Source organism: Neomonachus schauinslandi, chromosome 1 (genome assembly GCF_002201575.2).
Source record: "Neomonachus schauinslandi chromosome 1, ASM220157v2, whole genome shotgun sequence".
Classification (NCBI taxonomy): Eukaryota; Metazoa; Chordata; class Mammalia; order Carnivora; family Phocidae; genus Neomonachus; species Neomonachus schauinslandi.
The window spans coordinates 91,204,835-91,227,314 of NC_058403.1; the positions used below are offsets into that span (position 1 = coordinate 91,204,835).

The 22,480-nt window shown below is 41.5% G+C and overlaps 1 protein-coding gene across 2 annotated transcripts in view; it reads right to left on the reverse strand.

Moving 5' to 3' along the window:
• The window catches only part of FNDC3B (fibronectin type III domain containing 3B), a 337,270-nt gene that overhangs the window by 75,903 nt on the left and 238,887 nt on the right, over positions 1 to 22,480 (reverse strand). For both annotated transcript variants that reach the window (XM_021702670.2, XM_021702671.2), the window contains exons 7-9: positions 17,690 to 17,748; positions 10,258 to 10,409; positions 7,979 to 8,038 (exon numbers count right to left, since the gene is read on the reverse strand). In XM_021702670.2, the coding sequence (XP_021558345.1) occupies positions 7,979 to 8,038; positions 10,258 to 10,409; positions 17,690 to 17,748 (271 nt within the window). The remainder of the gene's footprint in view (positions 1 to 7,978; positions 8,039 to 10,257; positions 10,410 to 17,689; positions 17,749 to 22,480) is intronic.

The window sequence follows — 22,480 nt, forward strand, 5'->3', positions numbered from 1 at the left end:
AAAGAAAGAAAGAAAGAAAGAAAGAAAGAAAGAAAGAAAGAAAGAAAAAAGATATCCTTATCCCCAAATTGGTCTTTAAATATACATTGTAAAACCATCAAGCCACTCTCCAGCTGACTTTGTGTGGAAGGAGGCTGAAAGAAGAGTTAAGGGTTGGCTGAAAAGAGACAAGAAGTAGTACTAAGAGTCTACAAACTGGAAAGAGAAGTACAAACAATGGGATCTTTAAACTGTTTCGAACACTGCAGATATTTAGGTAGAAATATGGATGTTTCACACACAGAAACATGCTTGCTACTGCCAAGTGCATCTCTGACTCAATAAACATAACGTTCAGGTACAGTTTATCCATGTGAACATTTTACTTTTGCACCTGGCGCCGAGATTAAAGCTGTGTACTCTACGCATTAAAATGCCTGGCTCAATGTTGAACATATGGGCACAATTTCTCCAGAGAAGCTATGAAGAAAAAGCATATAACATACTACTATAAAATTATACTTCTTTCAAATAGCATAAAATAGGGTTATGTTGATTTTTTACCATCTTCTTTCCTATTTTTCCATTTTTTCCTTAATATTGAGCATTAAAAAAAAAATCCAACTTGAAAATCTACTCTTTTAAAAAGACAACAAAGAAACTTTTGCTGCCTAAAAGAGATGCAAGGATTAAGCTAATCAGAGTTGGTAAATAAATCAAACCCTTAATTCTTGAGGTCCCACTAAAGATAGAAGAAAACTCAGAATCAAAAGGGGAAGTAAGTTTCCCAAAGCTACACAGCTAGAAAGTTGCCTCAACTGAACACAGTCGTGGAAATCTAACCGCTATACTCTACTGCCTACTGTCCTTACTCATCCCCAAATTAACGCTTCTCTGAACACCCACAATCCATCTCCCCTCACTCCACCCAATGAACATAAACAATGGCTAGAGATAACAACATTATGGAAAACAGGACCTAATTAGGTATGTGATTTGCAAGGTCCTTTCTCCTCAAGGTCTATCACAAAGAATTTATGGAGGTCACACATGTTAAAAGTACTAATGCCTAGTTCCATCTTAAAAGGTAAGAAGCACATTTACTGGATATTTGACCTGTTTGCCTTATGTCCACCACGACATCTGATCCAAACAAAGGATACTTATTAGGATCTCTTCACCCAACCTAATGAAAAGAAATGTCCCTTTTTACATTCACTGTAAGTAGGCACATGATATTATAAAAGTGAATGGTAGATTTGGCAAGATCATTTCCATGTATCAGGACAGGCTCACTAGGAGTTAAGTTACTTAAAATGAATCACAGAACATTCCAGACATGGGCAGGGTTCCTGCCTAAATTTTAATAGATTGGTTGGATTCTACAGCTGGTGGCTCATGGGTTACATCTGGCCCAAGGGGGGAAAAAAAAAATCACAGCCACCTATGCATGAATGGAAGGACACAGGCAATGATCAGTACAGAAAGAGATAAGCAGACATCACGCACTCCTAATGAAAGATAATGCCACTATCTATAAAACCTTTGCCAGAAAAACTAAACCTGTATTGGATTAAGCCTCTTTGCCACGAAACACAAAGAGAACATATTAAGCAAAACTACAGGGATGCAATCAGCCTAATTCATACTGCTGAAAATTCTACGGGATAAAAAAAAAAAAAAAAATTATTCCAACAAATAAATTGCAAAGGGACAAAAAAGAAAGGGAGGGAAACCTACAGATGAAAAGAAATTTATGAGATACCAGCCGAACGGAATATTCAGACCATGTCTGAATTTCAATTACAACAAACTGAAGAAACAAAGCCTTCATTTTTAGGACAGTTGAGGAAATGGAAATAGTCCCTGAATTTTAAAGACATGAAAGAATTATCCTTTTTGCTTATTTTGGATGGGCATGTGATGATGGTAATGTGGTGCAGAGATGAAATATTATGATGTCTGGACTTCACAGCTGTGTGGGCAGGAGGAGTAGGTGGGGGTAGCAAGGAAATGAGAAGTTGGGCAATGGGTCTATGAGAATCCATTACGGTCTACTTCTGATTGTATCCGAAATTTTCTGAAATAAAAAGTTAAACATCAAGCCAACACTTAAAGTTCTGGAGATCTCTCATTTAGAAAAATGAACCTCTGGTTTCTCTTAGAAGTTAGAGAAAAACTTAGAAGTTCTTACAAGTTCTACCAACAAAACTGCATACTTGCATGGTAGTAACCAGATAGAGAGGTGGGGCGGGTGCTGTCCAGCTCAAGTCCTCACCACTGCCTGCTGTTTCCTCAGCACGGAGATGGCTTCTCAGCTGCCTTGGACCCAGCTCTTGACCCACTTAGGTTCCTAGGAGGAATTTCACTTCACAGTCACTGGGCATGTGTTTACAAATTCAGGCTATTCAGGTTGACTGGGTCCTAAATGTTCACACACAGTCAGCCCCCAAATCTACACGGCAAATAGAGCAGAGGAAAGGAAGCAGGGACAAGGGCCTACAAAGCGCTGGCTGAGTGTGGTGAGTTATCTGCGGAGATCTGGACTCAGTCAAGTGCGCTCTTGCTCTTTAATGAGATTCTGGGAGTCATAAAATCCACACTTATTAAGCTAGAGAGACAGGAGTGACTGAAGCTCCTGATAGCCAGGTTGGCAGGATGACTGCTGATGGGAGGAACAGAAGATCCTGGTGACAGAATAAAAATTTGAGGCCGTTGAAGATGGACAGTTGTACAAGCCACAAGGAGTTATTTTTCTTGTCTTTCAACTCAAAGAATGTAATAGTTTAAATCAGGACTCAGTGCTTTGCACTTGTAAAAGTCTGTCCACAAAGGAAGTGAGATCCATTTTATATGGCAATGTAAACGTGCTGCATATCGTATCTAAAAACTGACATAATATCTAAGTATACCACGATTATATCCATCAATTAAAGTTGTTCAGTAAATAGACAGCAACTAACTGTTCCGTTTTTAGCAGGAACTTTTACAGAAAAGTCTCTGGAAATGACGCTTTATTTTTAAGAACATTGTAATAATGTTTTTCATAGGATGGTGATGTGTTTCTCTAAGTATCATCATGTGAAAGGAGGATCAGTTTCTTGGGTTAAACAAATCAGCAAACAGTTCAGTTCCTTTTGCATTTATCCCAGCCAAGAAGAATACGTTTTTCTAATGATACGATTAATCTTGTGTTGGGTTTTCACATTTGTTTCAGTTTAAATACTGACTAAATGCTTATGAAACAGGTGCTCCTAAAATTTCAGAAATTCGCCTCCAACTTCCTCCAGCACATCTGTGACGTGGTAGGAGCCACGGTTTCTAGTCAATAACACCTATTTCATAATTCTGTACTGAGATGGTCAACCGTATTTTTGGAAATATTTCATCATGTAATTTTTCTGAGAAATGTTATTAAGTGATATCATTTCTGGACAATTTCTTTGCCAAACTGTTAATGCCAATGACTGGAAAACTGCTTCAAAGTTTGTCATGAAATTGCTACCCATTCCATCACTCAAATTCCTGATTATCCCATGATTGTTCTTGACGTCCACAATAAAACGGTTAGTTCAATGTCAGTATTAATTCTAAAACTACCAATTAGGAATATGGTATTTTTGTGTATCTCGTATAAATCAATGAATATAAATGTTTATGTATATAAACTTATATACTTACAAGTATTATAAAATAGTTATTCATGTATGATGTATGTACTGGATTTTTCTCATTTCTCCCTCTTCAACATATAATCACACACACACCCCACACACAATCTTTCTGTCTCTGTCTTTCTCTCTCTCACACACACATACAAACAAGATTCTGTATTGGTGGCTTTATACAATAAATAATGCAATGCCCTATATGGAAGCACTGAATATTAAATACACTTTGGTAATTACAAATTGATTTCTTTTCAACATTCAACCAACATTAAAACGCAAAAAGCAATTTGTGTTAGAACTTGGTAACAAATATAAAAGTGATGACTTTAGTAAGAATCTAACCCAAGACCCAACACCTAAATTTTTCAAATTAACATAATAGGAGTATTATTTTCCTCAATCACCAGGAGGGGGAAAAAAAAAAAAGGCTGAATAGTTAGATGTGCAGAAATTAAACACAAAAACTCATAGCAAAAAGTGAGTAAGAAAACAAATCTTTAAAACCTAACATGTCTCAATATACAATTTTCCATGTGGAATTTGGCCTCAATGGCATGGCAAGTGCCAATCTAAACAGCCACAGAGGCACGACCGGTAGCACTGTCTGGAGGATTCCCGATCCCAGTGGGCTGATAGGCAGAGGTCACGAGCTATCCTGCCCAGGAAGTGAGGCTAGCTAAGCCCCAGTCAATGACAGCATCCATGATCAAGAGACTGCTACTTAAAAAAAGGGTTTTTTTTAAGATTTTATTTATTTATTTGACAGAGAGAGACATAGCGAGAGAGGAAACACAAGCAGGGGGAGTAGGAGAGGGAGGAGCAGGCTTCCCCGCAGAGCAGGGAGCCCAATGTGGGGCTCGATCACAGGACCCTGGGATCATGACCTGAGCTGAAGGCAGACACTTAACGACTGAGCCACCCAGGCGCACCGCCCCCACCCCCAAAAAAAGGTTTGTACATCTGATTGGTGAACTCAGGCAATACTCACTAACAGGAGGGAGAAAAAAGAGTTGAAAATAGGAAAAAGCACTGAATGAAGATATGGAACGATCTGAATGAAGGGGATGGAATCAGAGTGGCAAAATCGAAGGCAACAAGAAATGTAAGAAAAGAAGCCCGAGACAGGACTTTAGTATATGACATGAAAAAGAAACCCTTCACTCTACTGAAGGTGGTGCAGAGAGGCTTCTGCAGGCCTTCATCGAAACGTGCAGTGTTAGGAACTGGAAGGAGAAGGCAGCCTGCTTGGAACTGCTGAAAGAACTCTCTTGTTTCCATCATTGGCTCTACAGACTTGCACCAGGGGGACACTTTCTAATTGGTAACACACACAAATAAATAAAAATGGCAATGAATATAATTGCTTATTTTGCAGCCATCCAGTAATGGAATTCTTCTGCAGCTTCTATTACGGAAACTTAGTGAGAAAATTATTTCCATCCAGCCTTTTGAGGCATTAGAGGTGACTGTTAAATTTAAAATTATATTTGAGTCTACTGTGTTTGATATGAGCTTACTTCCTGGAACTAAGACGTTGTGAATGTTAACTCAGCTACATCATAAAAAGAGATTTTGCTTTTTTTTTTTCCAGGGCCAAGTATGACATATCTTTATCCCAATAAAATAGTAAGTGATATGGTCGAACCATACACAGGCTTTGAACCTATGTCATGAAGTCTTTTTTATCGTCAGAGCGTGGAAACACCGCAACATCTTGGAAAAACAAAACAGAACAAACAGAAACAACATTTATACACTTTACAGATTTAGAAAAATAGGTTTGCACATATGCTTCATTTGTTCTCACACCATCTTCCTGAGGCTGGTATCCTTATTCTCATTTTATAAATGAGAAAACAAGGTTATTTAAGTTTAAGTGGCTTGCCTAAGCACACACCCTTACTAAGTGACTGGGCCATTAACCCCCAAGTCCAAGCTCTGTCCCCTACTGTCACACTGCCTCACCAAAGCAATTCAAGGCAGTGGAAGCTAAATCTAAGCAGGAGTTGCAAGCATTTCGATTCTTCTCTAGCTTGAAAAAGGAAAGACTGTATAAGGTGAGAGAGTGAATGATCTACAAGAACTGGGGACCAGGCAGGGAAAAAGGAAAATCTGGACTGTAGACAATTTTATTAGGAGAGAATTTTTTTTAAATACTAAGAGAGATTATGACCAAAAAGAGGAGAATTTTCTAACTCTCTGGCAAGCAGAGAAAGAGACCACATAACGGTAGTGCCCTAGGCTGGTGTGTGGTGTCGCATTGGTGTGATGTATATCACAAGAGTGGGGTCCCCGATGTGTCAGGGGAAAGTCTGGATCCAAAGCCTCTAGAGAGTAACTACCTCATGTTCCTATTCCTCTTGGAGCATCCATTGATTATTCCTTTTATCTGCCTGGGAGTTCAAGATGCTTACAAGACGTGGCAGTAAAAAGAACCAATGAGCCAATGTTATCAGAATTTACCCTTTGTGAGACGAGTTAAAAAGAAATGAAGGGAAACAACAGATTTGAATGGCAAATCAAGGGCAGACTCCCGAAGACATTTATGTTCTTTAAAAAGACATTGTTAGCTCATGAATGAGCAGGAAATTAATAAAGTAAACCTTTATAAAGCAGTAACAATCAACTGTTAAAAGATGGAGAGAAAAGGAAATATATGTTAACAATGACTAACGCGGAACATTTACACGGCTCCCTATATGGTGGTACATTTTCTGGTTCGTTGTTAAATCAACCGTTTGAAAGAATAAACTATTTCTATTATCATCTCAGTTTCACAAATTACACCCATTTTTTTGTTTGTACAGACTGTGAAAAGTTCAATATGCTTGGGCTGAAGCTAACGGATTCAAAATCCAAATGTTTTGATTTAAACAGGAAGAGAGAGTTGCAACAGAGTTCTATGCAATACAACAACCAAGCAGATAAGCATGCTGAGACTGAATATAAAACACCCTGCTCTTTTACATATGGCTTTAAACTTAGTTTTAAACACTTATGTGGCTAATAAGGTATTATAATCTGAACACATCCCTACTTCCCTACCTTTGTTATAGAGAAAATTGTGGCCTTGATTCTATGTGATTAAGCATGGTTAAAATAGTCAGTTCACAGCAGAACCAGACTAGAACTCAAGCTGCCTCATTAATTAATATATGTTCCTCCTGTTCGGTTATGTTCCCTCCACTCCATCATGAAAGAACCTTTGGAAAGTATAATAAAGAATGTGTGCTTGACGTTGCAACTGTACTACACACTTTGATGCACACATGCATAAATGAAGAATGAAGACAGAATCCACTGTTGTGTATTCTTTTAGATAAAATTACAATTTCTGGTCAGTTTATAAATTAAATAAAATTTTAAGTTAAAATTTAAATTTAAAAAATGTTACGGATCACATTCAGAGACCTGTCTATTTGCAAATGGATATGTGAATGTATCTTAAAATGATTAGATGAGCTCTGTAAAAGTTCCTGTAATACTCTCCTCTTCACAAGTCTATGGTTGGCTGGGTTTCTTCCTAAAATTAGCTAACTCTGCTTTTATAGTAGTCACAGCAGAGATCCCAGAAAAAATCACAATAGCGATATCAGACTATGTATCGGATTATATGGATTCACTGGTTTGCCGAGTTGGGTTAATTCTTATCAGAGATAATTTGATATTTGCATTACTTGTTTCATTTCAAAACCTACTGTCTTTTAAGGCCCAAAGGTGTTCTTGCAACATGGCAAGACTTACTCATTTGTGCTGAATATACAGTTTATATGTAAAGGGCGTTAACAAACAACTGATACACCAATGGCAAAATATTCATTTCTTTTACAGAAAGGAAATATTATATGTGAAACCATATAGTCAACAGATCTTTATAAAAGTTATCTTATTTTTTTTTAATATTTTATTTATTTATTTGTCAGAGAGCAAGAGAGAGAGAGCAACAAGCAGAGGGAGAAGCAGGCTCCCCACTGAGCAGGGAGCCTGATGCAGGACTCGATCCCAGAACCCCAGGATCATGACCTGAGCTGAAGGCAGACACTTAACCGACTGAGCCACCCAGGAATCCCTATGAAAGTTATTTTAAAAATCATTTTAAAAATTCAGTTCAGTGTATCATCTGTTTTTCTATGACCAGAAGCCTTACTGTGTACTCCCCAATCACTATGCTCTCAAGTGCACAGCACTAATGCGTGGCCAATGAGCTAAGGTATTACAACTTTTGGTTAGGCAAGTGCCCTTACCCAAAAACTTTTGAAAAGGAGCACATGATTTCTTTCAGCAATCTGAATTATCCAACATAGGTCAGGTCTCAGATCCTAACTCACCTCACATGATAATCAGTCGCTGGTCTGAGATCTTTCAGGTTACATTCTAATTCTTCTCCACTGCAAAGAAAAATCATCTATTAGTCAATGATACCAGTTTCAACAGTAAAGACAGGTTTGGGATTTGGGTCTCATAGTCATGTAGGGCAATGATTCCAGAACTCCTGTGTGTGATTCCACCATAAACCAGAAATAAACTTGCCTATCTGGTATTGTTACCCTTCTGGACTAGAAAATTAGATTCTTTTGAATGATGTCATCCTAGATCGGGAAAATGGCAAGATTAACTTACTAATGAAGTTTCAAAAGGTCTTATCAGTTCTTCAAAGTAAATACATAAAAACAAATAAGCAAGGAAATTAAATAGAGAGATAAATATAAGTGTAAAATAACTATACCAGCTGTCAACTGAAGGTAGCTCTCAGATTCACCTTGGCAGGAACCCCAAATGCTTCAACTTCTCAACTCTCTTGAAGAAATCTCAGTGTGCTTCCCTCACATATCCATACTAATAGCTCTCCGATAGATACACATACAAATCAGTTCTCTCTTACATAAAACAAAACCACTTATATGATCAGAAGTTGCAAATGCAACTCAGCTTAATCATGAGGCAATGGCCAACATAAAATAAGGAATGTTCCATTAAAGTTTTTAAAAGGTGAGGGGTGGGGATCTGACTGTATTCCTCAAAAAACGTCAGGGCCACAAAAGACAAATACTGTGTTAGTGTTCCAAATTACAGGTGAAAGACATATGTCCACGAACGGTAATATCTGACCCTGGACAGGATTCTGTCCTAGAGGGGGAGAAAAATGCTCTAAGATAGTATTTAATGAACTGATAAACCTGGAATGTGGACGGTGACTACATCAAAGTATTTTATCAATGTACATTCATGAAGTTGGTAACTGCACTGCGGCTATGTAAGAAAATATCCTTATTCCTGGGAAGTATACTGAAGTATTTAGCAGTAAAAGGCCATGCCATAGACAACTAATGGGAAAAAACACAGGTTGGGAGGAGATAAAAATAAGAGAGACAGAATAACTCCAATAGTAAACCAAAGAGGAGAAAAAGGTAACTAATAGGCAAAATCTGGGACACTTCCTTCATCTATTTCTGCAACATTTTATAAGTTGGAAATTATTTCAAACAAAATACTTTTTTAAAGTTGCAAACTGTAAGCCAGCGTCCACACGGTGCCTACAGTTCTTGTTTGACCTGCACTGTACCCTTAACGTGTCTTTGAATTTGCTGAATGAGTTTGACGTTAGGAAGGCTTACATAACAATTCAGATTTCCAGTATTTCTTGGAAAAAAACAAAACAAAACAAAATCTAAAGACATTGGCACCTCTATGCCTGCATTCCCCGATGGCAACAACCTATTTTAGGTGAGTGGCGGTTGCCGCTTTCAGAGGAAGACAGGAGTGCTCCTGTACACCTCACCCCCAACCTTCCTGCTTTCCTCACTTCTGTCATCGGCCTAGCCCCTCTGGGCGCGCGAGGTTAGCTTCTACCACCAGCAGTCATCCTGCCCCGACAGACACTGTTTCTTGGAGCGGCTGGGGCAAATGGTGCCCTGTGTTTCTTTGCCAATTTGGACTTCTCAAATAGAACCAAATGGTTGGGAGCTGGAGGAAGGAGTTAGGATTTTATTCTAAGTAAAATTGGGAATCACCGCAGTGTCCTCACCCGGGAGTGAGCCAGTGTGACCTGGTTTCTGTGGTGTGGGACAATCCCTTACCTTGTGGGCTAAACTTATTTAAGAAAGCCTTGGGCTGAAATGCTTTCAAGGAATCTTTACTACAGGCTAGAAAACTCTGGTGGACAGTAAGAATTAGAATGAAATGGAAGGAAACCATAATGTAGAATTTCAAAAAACCAGACTAGAAAATGGTCTGGGTCTAAAAAGAGGTAATCAATCATGTAAGTGCATGACTGACATATAGAAAATCTCAAAGTCACGCTCACTTTTTACCCGATAGGCGTTAATGGAAATTTTTCTTTAGTACTATACTGACAACCTGACATAACCAAGTGATAGCTCATCAACACCAAATAGCTCTACAAAAGTCATTTCTGATTGGTAATTACTCTGGACAAAAATAACTCTTGCAATTATCACTAATTCTTAAAATGAACTATTTAAAGGAAAGTTTGCAAGGCCTCTAAATTTTTCCTGTTTCTGATTTTCCTTAATGACTCCAATTTCACTGTGCGGCAGCGGAGATGCTAAAACGAACGGTAATATCTGACCCTGGAGATACAGGCTACCTGTAAATTATCTTGTACTTTCCGTCCCGTCCTTTGTCGGATAAGGCGACCTCATAGCTGTAGGGGAAAGAAAGACCGCTGTGGGGTCCACATGAAAGTCCAACAGGGGGAGCCCAGGACAGCACAACCGCTCTTGCCTGAATATTAGAAACCTGAGGAAAAACAAACACAGACAAATTTATCCAAATCCATTTTTATATACATCAGATACTACATCTTGCAGTAACATTTTTGTGATGATGAGTAGTGGCCCAAGACGGGCTCGGGAGTTAATGTAAGGTACACAGTTTTAATTACGACGCAAAAACCATCTCTTGTACTCTCTTGTCCAGGCCCCGACGTCCACAATAGCTCCCGAAACACCTGTCCTTATAACATAATTCACATTCGATCCTCCAGAAAGTAAAATCGTCAGTCTTGCGTGGGAATTTTTTTTTACAGGTAAAAAGTTGAATGTGAGACTCTCATGATCTCAGTGATGGCCATCACATTACGTGGAAGGAGCCACATCTGCAGGTACTTTCTGGTGGCCTCCCAGCCTTCAAAGCCAGTACCTCTCAAACCAGGCTCCTTGAAGACCTCAGTTCCCAGGAGAACCCAGTGATGGGGGAGGAGGACCCAGGCCCAGGCTGAAATGGGTGCTGAGATGATGTTTTACCTCTTCTCAGATCTGTTTTTCTTTTTTCTTTTTGGTGTAGCCTCTGCGTAAGACTTCATTTGAACAGAGGACTCTGGCACCTTTGAACACCCCAACTTTCTTCCCTTACTTAGGACCACACTGAGGCGTGTTGCACTCCACCCACGTGCCGTTCTCAGCAGGATGGGGCTCCAGCCACCTCCAGCTGTAAGCTGCTCAGTAAGAGACCCTGCCATGGGCTTCCCGCCCTTCCATCCCAGGTGCTTGCTCTAACTGGTGCTTCCTGGGGCACCCCCGCCTTCCCAAATACACTATTTGCACTCCCATCTTTGTTTTAGAGTCTTGTTTCCAGAGAAACCCAACCTCACGCATAGTCTAATTCTTCAAAATAAGTCAAAAGAACTTGATGTCCTAAGTTTCTGAAGGTTATTTTGCCGCTCTCTGGATACCGGTCTGAATAAAATATTAAAATCAAGAGTTAGTGTAGATGCTAAAGCTTCATGTTCATAAAGACTGTTTGGTGGTAGATTATTATTAGTTTGTGGATAGAGATATGTAAATTATTCAGTTTCCTTTTTCCTTCCATTTTTGTCACTATCTGATCTATACAGAGCATTAAAATTTAACACAAAATAATTTAAAAACATGAGTAACATGGAATATGAGTACCGAATCTCCCTTTCCAGTCTGTCATTCATTCCATTTTTCGCAGAGATTCCTCCATATCATTTCTGCTCCGTATAGACATAGCTTCATGATATATTTAACCAATTCTTTAGTCAAACTCCTACTCATCATTCACGACCCCAGCCGGGCCTCACTATCCCCAAGTAACCTTCCCTGAAAGATAAGTGTGTCACCTATCATCATCCCTCTGTTCTACAGCAACTTGCTATTATCTTTACTATCGCAAATCATGTTTATGGCATTTGTCTCCCTTTCCCACCGGACTGTGGGACTCCCTAAGGACAGGACCCAAGTCCTAGTCAACTGTGAGTAGTGGTGGCTTAGTAAATGTTTGTTGAATGAAAAACAAAAACCAAAGGGAGTAAGATAGTCTGAGTTTCTGATACAGGCGCCACAGTGGATGGTAGACCAGCATTACACACCTCTTTAAAAAATCTGAGATATTGTTACAGAATCAAACTCCACTCTTGTTGCTATGGCTCCAGACTAGCATCTCCTCTTGCCCTATACCCTCCTGCCCTGTAACATGCCTTCAGGATACCATTCCCTCTCACACCCCTATAACTTAGCTTTTGACTTTGCTACTTTCTAACCTAGGACCTCTGCCTCAAAGAGCACCAACCCGGTGGAAAGAGAAGGATGCGTGAGAGACTACCTCCTAGCAGATATTTTGCTACGAAGAGTTTCGTTTACATTAAAAAGAAGGCTGATTAGGTAGAAAATCATGCAGCCGAGGTGACAAATGGCTACTGGGCACAGTTCCAAGAACACAGTGTGGAGTAACACCGATTTGATGAATGGTGGTGTGAAATAACATCACGTTTCAAAACAGCTTGGCAAACGCTAGCGCTTTAGATACTGAACAAGGATCCATAAACTCACATCCCTTTAAAATCTTTTTCATCAGCTATTAAGAATGTACACTTGGTTGAATTATTAACGGAATAGTGATGTACAACACTTGAAGCATTGACTAACACAATGCTCCCCCTTCTCCAGATTCCCTGAGCAAGCCTGAAGGCGGCAAAGGGTCCACTGAACGCAGAGCTCTGTGATAGGCGCTCTTCCGATGGGCCAGGCTTTCGGAAGCGCACTCTGAGAACGCCCCATCATTTTCAGAGAACAGCAACCGTGGCTTCTGGGAATTCTTTCCTAGAGCTAAGAGACATGCCACCTAGATGACTAGCACTACGCTAGAACCAATGGAACACTCCTTGCTGTGCTCCTGCTCCCTCCTTTTCACAGACTCCAGGGCCTCTGGTCTCCTTTCTTTAAGCACTGGAATCCTGAGAGAAAGAGTGCTCTGTCTCTGGCAAAACTTGGAACTCACTTCCATTTCGAGGATGATGCCGGGCGATTCTCCGGTGCCTTTCAAGAGAACCTCACATAAAGGGGAATCCTCAGCACCAGATGCATCCTCCAAGTGTCCAGGGAGGTGATAACCCTAACGAGAGATCCGAGCTCTAGGACTCTGGCTGGTTCAGGCCTCCTTCAAGGCGAAAGCCTTCTCACACATTTCACCTTTCTGGGGGGAAGATTTCTCACCTGCGGGGACCACCAAACTAAACTGGGGCAGCTAATCTATCACAAGGGTCGTCATGGCTGACATCCAAAAAAAGAAGTGTAGAAGCCATAAAACTGACTTCCTGACGTTTAATTATTCTACCGCAAACTGAAGTCAATCTCCTTCATGATGATGATAAAAGTGGTGATTTTTTAGCTACAAAATTATTGGACAAGACGCAAGTTGACACTTGCTTTGGCACCAGAGATGTAAAAGGTCTGTTGTGGAGGTTACCAGTGCAACCTGCATAGAAATTAAACTGCTTTGAAGGATCTAGAAGGATTCACAAAACCACCATTTATTTCTAAATAATCACATACTGATTAGAAATTGTTGTTGTCTATGTGTTTATTAAATGCAGACTCCAACTCGAGGGCAACTGCTAGGTAAAAGCATATATATATGTGCATACACATTAGGAAGTAAGACTGCATGATCTGGTAGCTATTTGATAAATAGTCTTTAGCTCTCTTTCTCTTTGTCCCCCCCCGCTTTCTCTCCTGTTCATTCAGTTATTTTAATATTTTTCTGTAAAATTTTACTATCTTAATTCTTAGATTATATCATATGCAAATGATATTATCTGGATCAAAAATACCATTTATTCTCATAAAGTTACTCAATTATTCCTCCCATGTAAAATATTTTTATGTTAAGTTAGTAGCTTCTAAATTTGGTCAGGACTTTGGAGTTAACTATGTGGGAGGCCTGCAGATCCAATTAGGGAGTACGTTAAGGAAATATCACCATGGAGATATTGGCTTCACTTCAAAAGTACCATCATGAAAAATAACAACACAATGGAAAATTTAAAAGGAAGAGGTCAGAGATCATTATTCAAAAAAAAAAGACACTCAAATCTATATTTCACAATCATCTATTTCTATCATTCCGTAAGTGCTAAGAACCTCAAATCTTTTCAGATATAGTGTTGTTTATTTTTTCAAGGAATGGCTTCTTGGAGGGACAGTTATTTCTCTTAGGTCAGTTTACTCACTTCTGGAACTGACAAATCAATTGTTTCCACAAGCTAAACATTACTGGATGGAAACAATGCAGCTTACATTTATTTGCACCCTGAAAATAAACAGCCCAGTAGGATGTGGGGGACAACATCTAGCACCACCATCAGAGCTGATTAAACCTTGCTGGGTTGGAGGTGGCACGTACTGATAGAGGTTTCTTCCTAAACGTAGAATAACAGCAACCTTGTTTCTGTGACATAGCAGTGGCTAGGACTGCACATCCCAAGGCACCTAATTCTTAGTCTCAGGACAAATTACCTCGTCAACGCGTACCCTGTTTTTACTCAATGGCTAAGTTATGTGGGTCTCTATAGTATCTGAGTTTCTGAAGAGCCAATGACTTGCTTAATTCAGGGAGTCCTAAGTCCTAGAAAGACGGCTAGAATCGACAAATCCTAAATATTGTTTCTACACCCAAAACAAATCATCTACAGAATCTCAAAGAAAAATATGTGCCTCTTACTGAGAGGGGTTATCTGACGTGGTGGAAGGAAAAAGCAAATTCACCAAGTGCCAACCGCATCTTGCCTGGAAAGCCGCGGGCCACCCCCTGCCATTGCACAGTGGGGCAGGGAGTTTCACTTCGGCATAATGACGCGCTTTACGCCACTGGGACACACTCCATCCCAAGTCCTCTACACACCGACGATAATTTACTTCTGAGAGTCCCGTGCGGTATTTATTCTCCTACCTTTCCAAGGTGAGGAAACCGAGGCTCAGGGAGCTTATGTCACTTACCCAAGATCACAGAGACAGTTAACAGCCCAGAGGCCCAGACTGCACAGCAGGGGTCCTTCCCTTCCATGCCGTCGCCTCGCGCTCTGGCACCGGCTGTCCCCACACTCCACTGTGTAGGCCGAGCCGCATCTGATGCTGGCAGGCCTTGAGGCCTTTGTCTCCCTTGCCAGAACCTAGCTGCAGCCACTGCAGTCGGCCCCACATTTATTCAGCAAATATAGGTTAAGGGTTCATGATGTGCCAAGGACAGTGCTAGGTATCAGGCACAAAGATAAATAAGACACAATCATGAATAGGAACTTCAGACAGAGACAGGGGAGGAGAGGCAGGGAGGGAGAGGAGGGGACGGAGGGGAAAAAAATGCGTAAGACGACTAACTGGGCTGGGAAGGGCAAGGGGGCGATCACCAGGCAGACAAGATTTATGTGGGGACCAGAGGGGAAATAATGACGCCCAAAATAGGTCCATATCCTAATCCCTGGAGCCTATGAAGATTTTGCCCTGCCAGGTAAAAGGGACTCTGCAGATGTGATTAACTTAAGGATCCTGTGAGACAGAGACTATCCTGGGTTATTCGGGTGGGCTCAGTGTAATAGCAAGCGTTCTTCTAAGTGAAAGGAGGAGGCAGGAAAGTCAGAGAGGGAGACAGGAGGATGGAAGGGGCCACAAGCCAAGGGATGCAGGCAAACTCTAGAAGCAGCTGGAAAAGATAAGGAAAGAGATCCACCCCAGAGCCTCCAGAAAAAAACGTAGCCCTGCCAATACCTTGACTTTAGCCTAGTGAGACCATTTTGGACTTTCTGACCACTCAGATGACAATCTTATCAATGTTACAGCTCATGCCATATCTGTTTACATATAAGCTGGTCTATTGATCTTGCTCTAAGAAGCACAGAGTTAAGTGCTTAATAAATGCTGAATCAAGGAAAGGACTAATGCATTTAAATAGTGCTCTTATCTTGCTAGAGCCACATAATCCTAATAAACACAAACTCCGTCACTTCTGCAGTCAAGAAACGACTAGGAATAACTCAAGACAAACATGGTGTGTGTTCACAAGAGCAAGACTGGACTATGAAGTTTTGTGACTGGATCTGAGACTGTCAGCTAACCAGTTGCTCTGCCTTTGCACTCTGATCCTGACTCCTGTCTTCCTCATGGAGTTTTCTTCATTCTGCTGTACCACAAATGTAAGCTTCTCCCATGGTTTTGTCCCCCAAGCTTTTCTAACCTCTCTCCATGCTCCACCCCCACTCCAACCCCCGCCCCCCCGCCAGCCCCAAAGCTATCAGCCACTCCTCTCTTGAACCGTAACTCCATGCGATGTGATCTCCTGATCGAGGTCTCGTTCCGCCTTCTCTCCACAGCACTGACCTACCAGACACTCGTGACTGCCCATTGGGTTTACCTCTCCGGGTGCCCTGCTAGTGAAACAAACTCAGTAAGTCTAAAAATTGCACTGAAGATATACAAAGGACACAGAGCCCATTCTAGAGGAGCTCACAGATTACCGGGACAGACCCAGCAACAAGTAAATGGCGTACAATGTATGACAGACCTACACGCAGAGCACAGTGAGGCTGGGGGAGTAACAATGGTTCTAAGTACTGTGGAGAATCCTACTTAATGGGCAGGGACAGCCATCCAGGGAGACTCTCAGAGGAAGCAACTCTTCAGTGGAGGCATCTAAGCCTGAGAGCCCAGCTATCTGTGACACCAGATATCTGACACGTTCTAACACCTTACTGACATCTCTCCACGGCTCTAGTATCCATCCTCTCCTTGCCATGCCTGGGGCCGCCACCCGAATTCTGCCTCCTACCGCCTCTACCCACACTACAGTAACAGATTCCTGATGCCTGCCTTCCTGGGCTCCTCTTCTCAAACCAGTGCATCTGTCAACTGGTTGATCAGCTTGAAAGTATAGCCCTGACTATGGAACTTCTCTACTCAAAAACTCACAATGGCTACCTGCTCCTTACCAGAGTAAGGACAGACTCCACCACCCAACACCAATGCCCCACTCCTCTGCAAGTTCCCTGCTGGCCCCGTCCTCCAACATTCCTCACGCTTTTAGGGTTAGTCAAACTTAACTGTATACCCTGAGGCATGTGTGAACTCTTCTGTTAAAAAGCCTCAGTATCTGAAACACATGAAGGATCAAGGTTTCCCAACTGGGCCAGAAAACAGCCAAAGAACTTTGGCTCTCTCACCTCAGATGAAAGGCTGAGTCAACATTTTGAATTTTTCACTTGAATTTCAAAACATTTGGCAAAGTCAAACTTAAAACCTCACAATATCATCATTCCTACCAATTTTTCTTTTTGCCATTACACTCAATATTTTGGACTTACTTTTCTCAGCTAATATTTGAATACCTTTTTGAAATTTACCTGGAAAAATAGTCGGAATCACCGAGGTTTTCAAAAATTATTATTACTGCATTTACACAGGTTAAAGGAAATCACCAAAAGAAAATTCTTCTGTGTACCTGTGGTGGGGAGGGTGTGAGGGGGAGGATATGTATCCTTGGACGTAGGGAAGAATACCTAATTGCATTCAGAATATCTAAATAGAGAAGACATTTTGGTGGATTATGACTGAATAGAAAGACTGCTGTTCTATATTTTCATGCTCCATTAATACCAACACTGTTTCATAGTTTATAAATAACCAGCAATAGGAAGGGGCCCTTTTGTTTACCTACTATGTGGTGAAAGAAAAGCACACTTGAAATGCTTAAGTATGTGTCATTTATGCTGAGAAATCCAGAAGACATACCTGTGGTTTCTCTATTCCTGAAAGAATGTCTTGCACCCTCTTTACTTCCAACTCATATTCTGCATGGAAAAAGAGAAAAAAAGAACGGTTAATACCAGTAGAAGGCAATGAGGTTGTCCAGTTCCTTCTCCAAGGCCTTTAACTAGAGCTACCATGAAGTCAGTTGCCTGTTACCATAAACTTTTGGTACCATGCACAGGATAATGAAAAATCGGGAATGGGAATGATGCCGGGGTGGGGATTTCACTGTGGCTGGGCTAACTTGCCACTATACCGGTCTACATATTCACAGAGTTGATGAGATTAACACCGAGTTCCATCTAACAATGCAGCAGGCAACAGAAAATAAAAGGTCCTAAGAAGAAGGCGGGGGAGCCTGGAGCAGCTAGAAGCTGAGAGCAACGAAGAGATGAGGTTGAAGAGACAGTGGCCAATTCATCCAGGGCTGTGAGTTCAGATTTTTTAGTTCAATTTTTATTCTAAGCTCAATGGGCAGCCACTGAAGTGTTTATGTGGACGGACTGACATGGTCTTTTTTTTTTTTTTTTTGAAGTCTGGAAAGAGCTGGTTGGCTTTTCATGAATAATGGACATACAGAAGATGGGAGGGGACGCAGAAAGATCAGTCAGTACATTGCTGCGCTGGTCTGGGTGGAGGACAGAGCTCGCCTGGGCTGGGGATGGTAGCAAAGACAGGGAGAACAGAACTGGTTTTAAAGGCACAGGTGTTGAAGGATTGGGTATGATAAGCAAGGGTGAAGGAATGAAAAGAATCAATGATACTTCCCAGGTTTTGGCTTGACCAACTGGATGGATGACGATATCTTTAAGTAAGATGGGGAAGTGGGGAGATTTTGCAGCGGGGCAAGAACTGTTTTAGAAATAAAAGGGGAAGAGTGCTTGAAGTAGAGAGGATGGGGAGGGAAGAATGTGTATTTAAAAAGATAAATAAGAGACTTTAAACATAAGACTATGTTTTGTAGAGGAACCCCATGACTTTCACAACCTACTTGATGTAATCTGATTTTGAACTTACAGATTTATTTAACTGTTAAACCTAGTTTATGATGTAAATGCTAGAGTTACATGATTGCCAAGCGTATGTCCTCACCCTCAAAGAGTTCAAGTCTAGTGGGGGAAAATGAAAGCAACAGGCAATTCCATGTGATAGGCTCTGGTATAGGTAACCCGAGAGAACATGCTAGAAGGCTACCTGGGAACCAACATCTTGCTGACCCTGTAGACAAGCAGGCATTTGGAGGTGAAGAGGGAAGTGGAACTAGGGGGTGAGAGGTCAGGAGGCCCAGCTCTTCCCCCCAGGCTGTTCATACTCATCGCTTAGGTCTAATCTCGAAGTCACCTTTTCAAAGAATCCCACCTCAACCCCACCCCCTGTCCAACCTCCAGTCATTCTCATATCCTACTTATTTCCTTTCTACTGATTACCACAATCTAAAAATCCTCTTGTTTATGTGTTCCCTTGTTTATTACTTGTCTTTCCTGCTAAAATATACACTTCAGGAAGGCAATGATGCTACAGACTCAAAATAATTTCTTTTCCGTAAAGAATCAGATAGTGAGTATTTTTGTTGTTTAATAAGTGAACCAAGCCTACGTAAGGAATAATAAGATTTCAAGTTGGCACCGCCCTAAACTTTAAAAGGATCAGTTCATTTTTTCCTATTGCATTCTATTTAGTAGAACGTGTTTACCTCTGCTTTGGTGAGAAAAAGAAACGGGCTGGTGGCAATACAGGTGTTTAAATTACTAAATTACAACTGAAAGAAACTTCACATTCAAAAGACCAAATGACAACCTCGTTTATAACCATGTATTCATGATAAGATGCAGATAATAATTTATACCCGTAAGTCAAACACGTACATACCCTCACACTTTCTGGAAGCTCCTACTAAGAAAACTATAAATAATGTGTATCTGAGAAGCTACCTGTCAGTAAAAAAACAAACTAAAATAAAATAAGCACAGTTGCACTAAATGAACTGGTTCAGTTGTTAAAGACAAAACTTTCTGAATCTCTGGTTATTCCAGAGTTACAAACACTCACATAAATAGCTACATTCATACAACTAGCTGAAGGAGGTCACTGCTTCCTTCTGCCCGCACTGACACAGGACGAGAAGCCCGGAGCCAGACACTATCCTTGAGGTAATGAAGGTTTAGACTAGAATGGAGATAATCACCTATTCAACAAAAAGGAGGGGAAGAACTAAAGAGCTCAGCAAAAGAAGAATCCTCAGGACTACGTACCAGATATAGGGCATGAAAGAAAGGAGTGAAAAGGCACGCTTTGTCCCACAAAAATGGAAGGCCCCTCCCCCTCGCCAGCTTTCAAACCCAGATGACAGGAGAAATGGTCAGGCTTTTGACAGAAAAGGGAAAAATGGGAAAGGAGGTTGGATGGAGGGGGGTGGTGGTGGGGGAGATGTGTTTAAAACAGAAAAGAGTGGGTTTCAGGTAAGAGCCAGAAATACAAGTGAAAGGTCCTGACTGGGATAAAAACAACTTCCAAAGGGAGGTCTGGACTGTCCCAGTCTGTCTGCGATTATAGCGAGGGAAGCCGACATTTCCTGAGCACCCAGGTACGTGCTTGTCGAGGCACCATCCCCTGGCTCAGTTCTACAACATGCCTTGCAAGATGGACCGTCTCCGCTCCACCTCATAGCAGTGGGCAGGACCAAAGTCTATTTTGTGCGTCACGGTTTTCACCTTGGGGGCTGAGCTCCACATGCGCAGGTGTCTTTGTCGACTGAGAAATGAAGAGGAGGAATGAAGGAGGGAACAGAGGCCCAGCCAGCAGACACCATCTCCCCGGGGCCAGAGACTAGTGTGTGGCCCAAAAGCAAGTAGAACCTTGACTGTGTGGCGACAAATGAGTAGGGCTCTGGGGGTCACGAGGGAGAGCACGTAGAGAGAGAAGAGCTGAGGGTGGTGGGTGTTTGCACTGGGGTGCATGGAAACAACAGGGTGGCAGCAGGAAACTGCCCCCACCCCCACCCCCACCCCCAGGTCCTACCAGAGGGCCTAGGTTGTTGGGCGTGTTTCTTTCTTTTTTTTTTTTTCCCTCCTCTCCAAGAAAGCTGTCAAATAAATAGAGCAAAGGCCTTTGGATCTGGGGGAAGGTATGTGAGAAAAGGAAGAAAAAGTAGGCCATGAATGGAGCCAAATAAACAAAGGATTCTGAGAAGATCAAAAATAAAAAGGGCAGGGCAAGGGGAGGAAAGGTAGTGACGGGACAATCACTGGTCTATTATATCAGGAGAAATGCAGTTTCAAAGCCAGACAGGATTCTTTCTTTCTTTCAAGGGTCTAAATGGTGAATACGGAAAAAGAAGAGAAAAATGCATTCACACCACATTTACTGAACGCTTTTCCATTTGTGCTGCCCCAGACTAAGAGGAGAGAGTAAATAAATGCCAGGCATAAAATGTGCACACACAAGAGTGAAAATAAAATCCGTTGAACTGAGCTAAAGTGACAGTTACTTACCGCATGTAAAATAAACTCTCGCATGAAAGCTAGCAATCCGGTTATGAAATGCCAAAATTCACAACTCTACCACCTAAATAACCGAGTTCACTCCGACCCTGGCCTACCTCTCCTGAAGCAAGATTTAACTCTGCCTCAGAGAAGTCTACGAATTACCTCCCTTTCCATGAAACAGCTTCAGAGCTCAGCTATCCAGGATATTCCAGAGTTTGGATCAAGCTTTCGCTTGCTTGCCCTTTCTTTTCCTCTGTGGCTCTGTCTCTCCCTTTCTTATGCTCACGCACACACATGCCATCTCGTGAATAAGGACAAATAAACAGTTGCTAATGCTCTCACAAAAATTTATAAACAAAACCAGAAAGAACAGTTCTGGTGACCTGCCTTCAGGAATCTTTTTTTTTTTTTTTAAGATTTTATTTATTTGACAGAGAGAGACACAGCGAGAGAGAGGGAACACAAGCAGGGGGAGTGGGAGAGGGAGAAGCAGGCTTCCTGCTGAGCAGAGAGCCCGATGTGGGGCTCGATCCCAGGACCCTGGAATCATGACCTGAGCTGAAGGCAGATGCTTGACGACGACTGAGCCACCCAGGTGCCCCCAGGATATCTTTTATATCAAGTTAAAAAGAAAACTAGGTCTCGTTTGTTTCTGTTTTTACCTCCTTAAAGAATCTGGTGTGTGACAACTGAACAGCAAGCAGATTGTCCTAGAAGAGTGGGAATTAAAAAAAAAAAAAAGCCAGGTTCTGGCACAAGGTTGTAGGACGAGGTTCTTTTCATTATCAGGCCTGCCTTCTTCCCTCTGGTTTGCAGCAAGTCAACTAATCCAGAGGCAAATCTTAGAGGCCAACTTTGTATTTCTTTCTCCTCGAACTGAAGCTGCCTGAACTAAGCCAACAGATTAAAATCATTTTCCACCTGCTTTTTGTTGCCACCATGGCTGATGTGGATGGACATGACAACCCACCTTTCACATCACTACCTTCTTAATATTTGAAAGCCTTTTCCTTGCAGTGAAGACTGCTGATCAGTAGAGAAGGATCACAGGGTACTTGCTGACAGTGCTCCAGAGAATGGGCATTTTGTTTTGCAGGTACAGACACCTTTGGGGACAGGTAATTTCTTAAAAAGGAGTGAAGAGGGAAGCCCCTGGTTTAAACACATCCCAATGAGCTGAGAACCACCCAATTTGCAAACGCCAAAAAAGGGGGAAGGGGGCTTCAGCTCAGTAACTTACATGTTTCTTCTCCCAAAAACAAATCTTCTCCCAAGAAAATAAAGCATT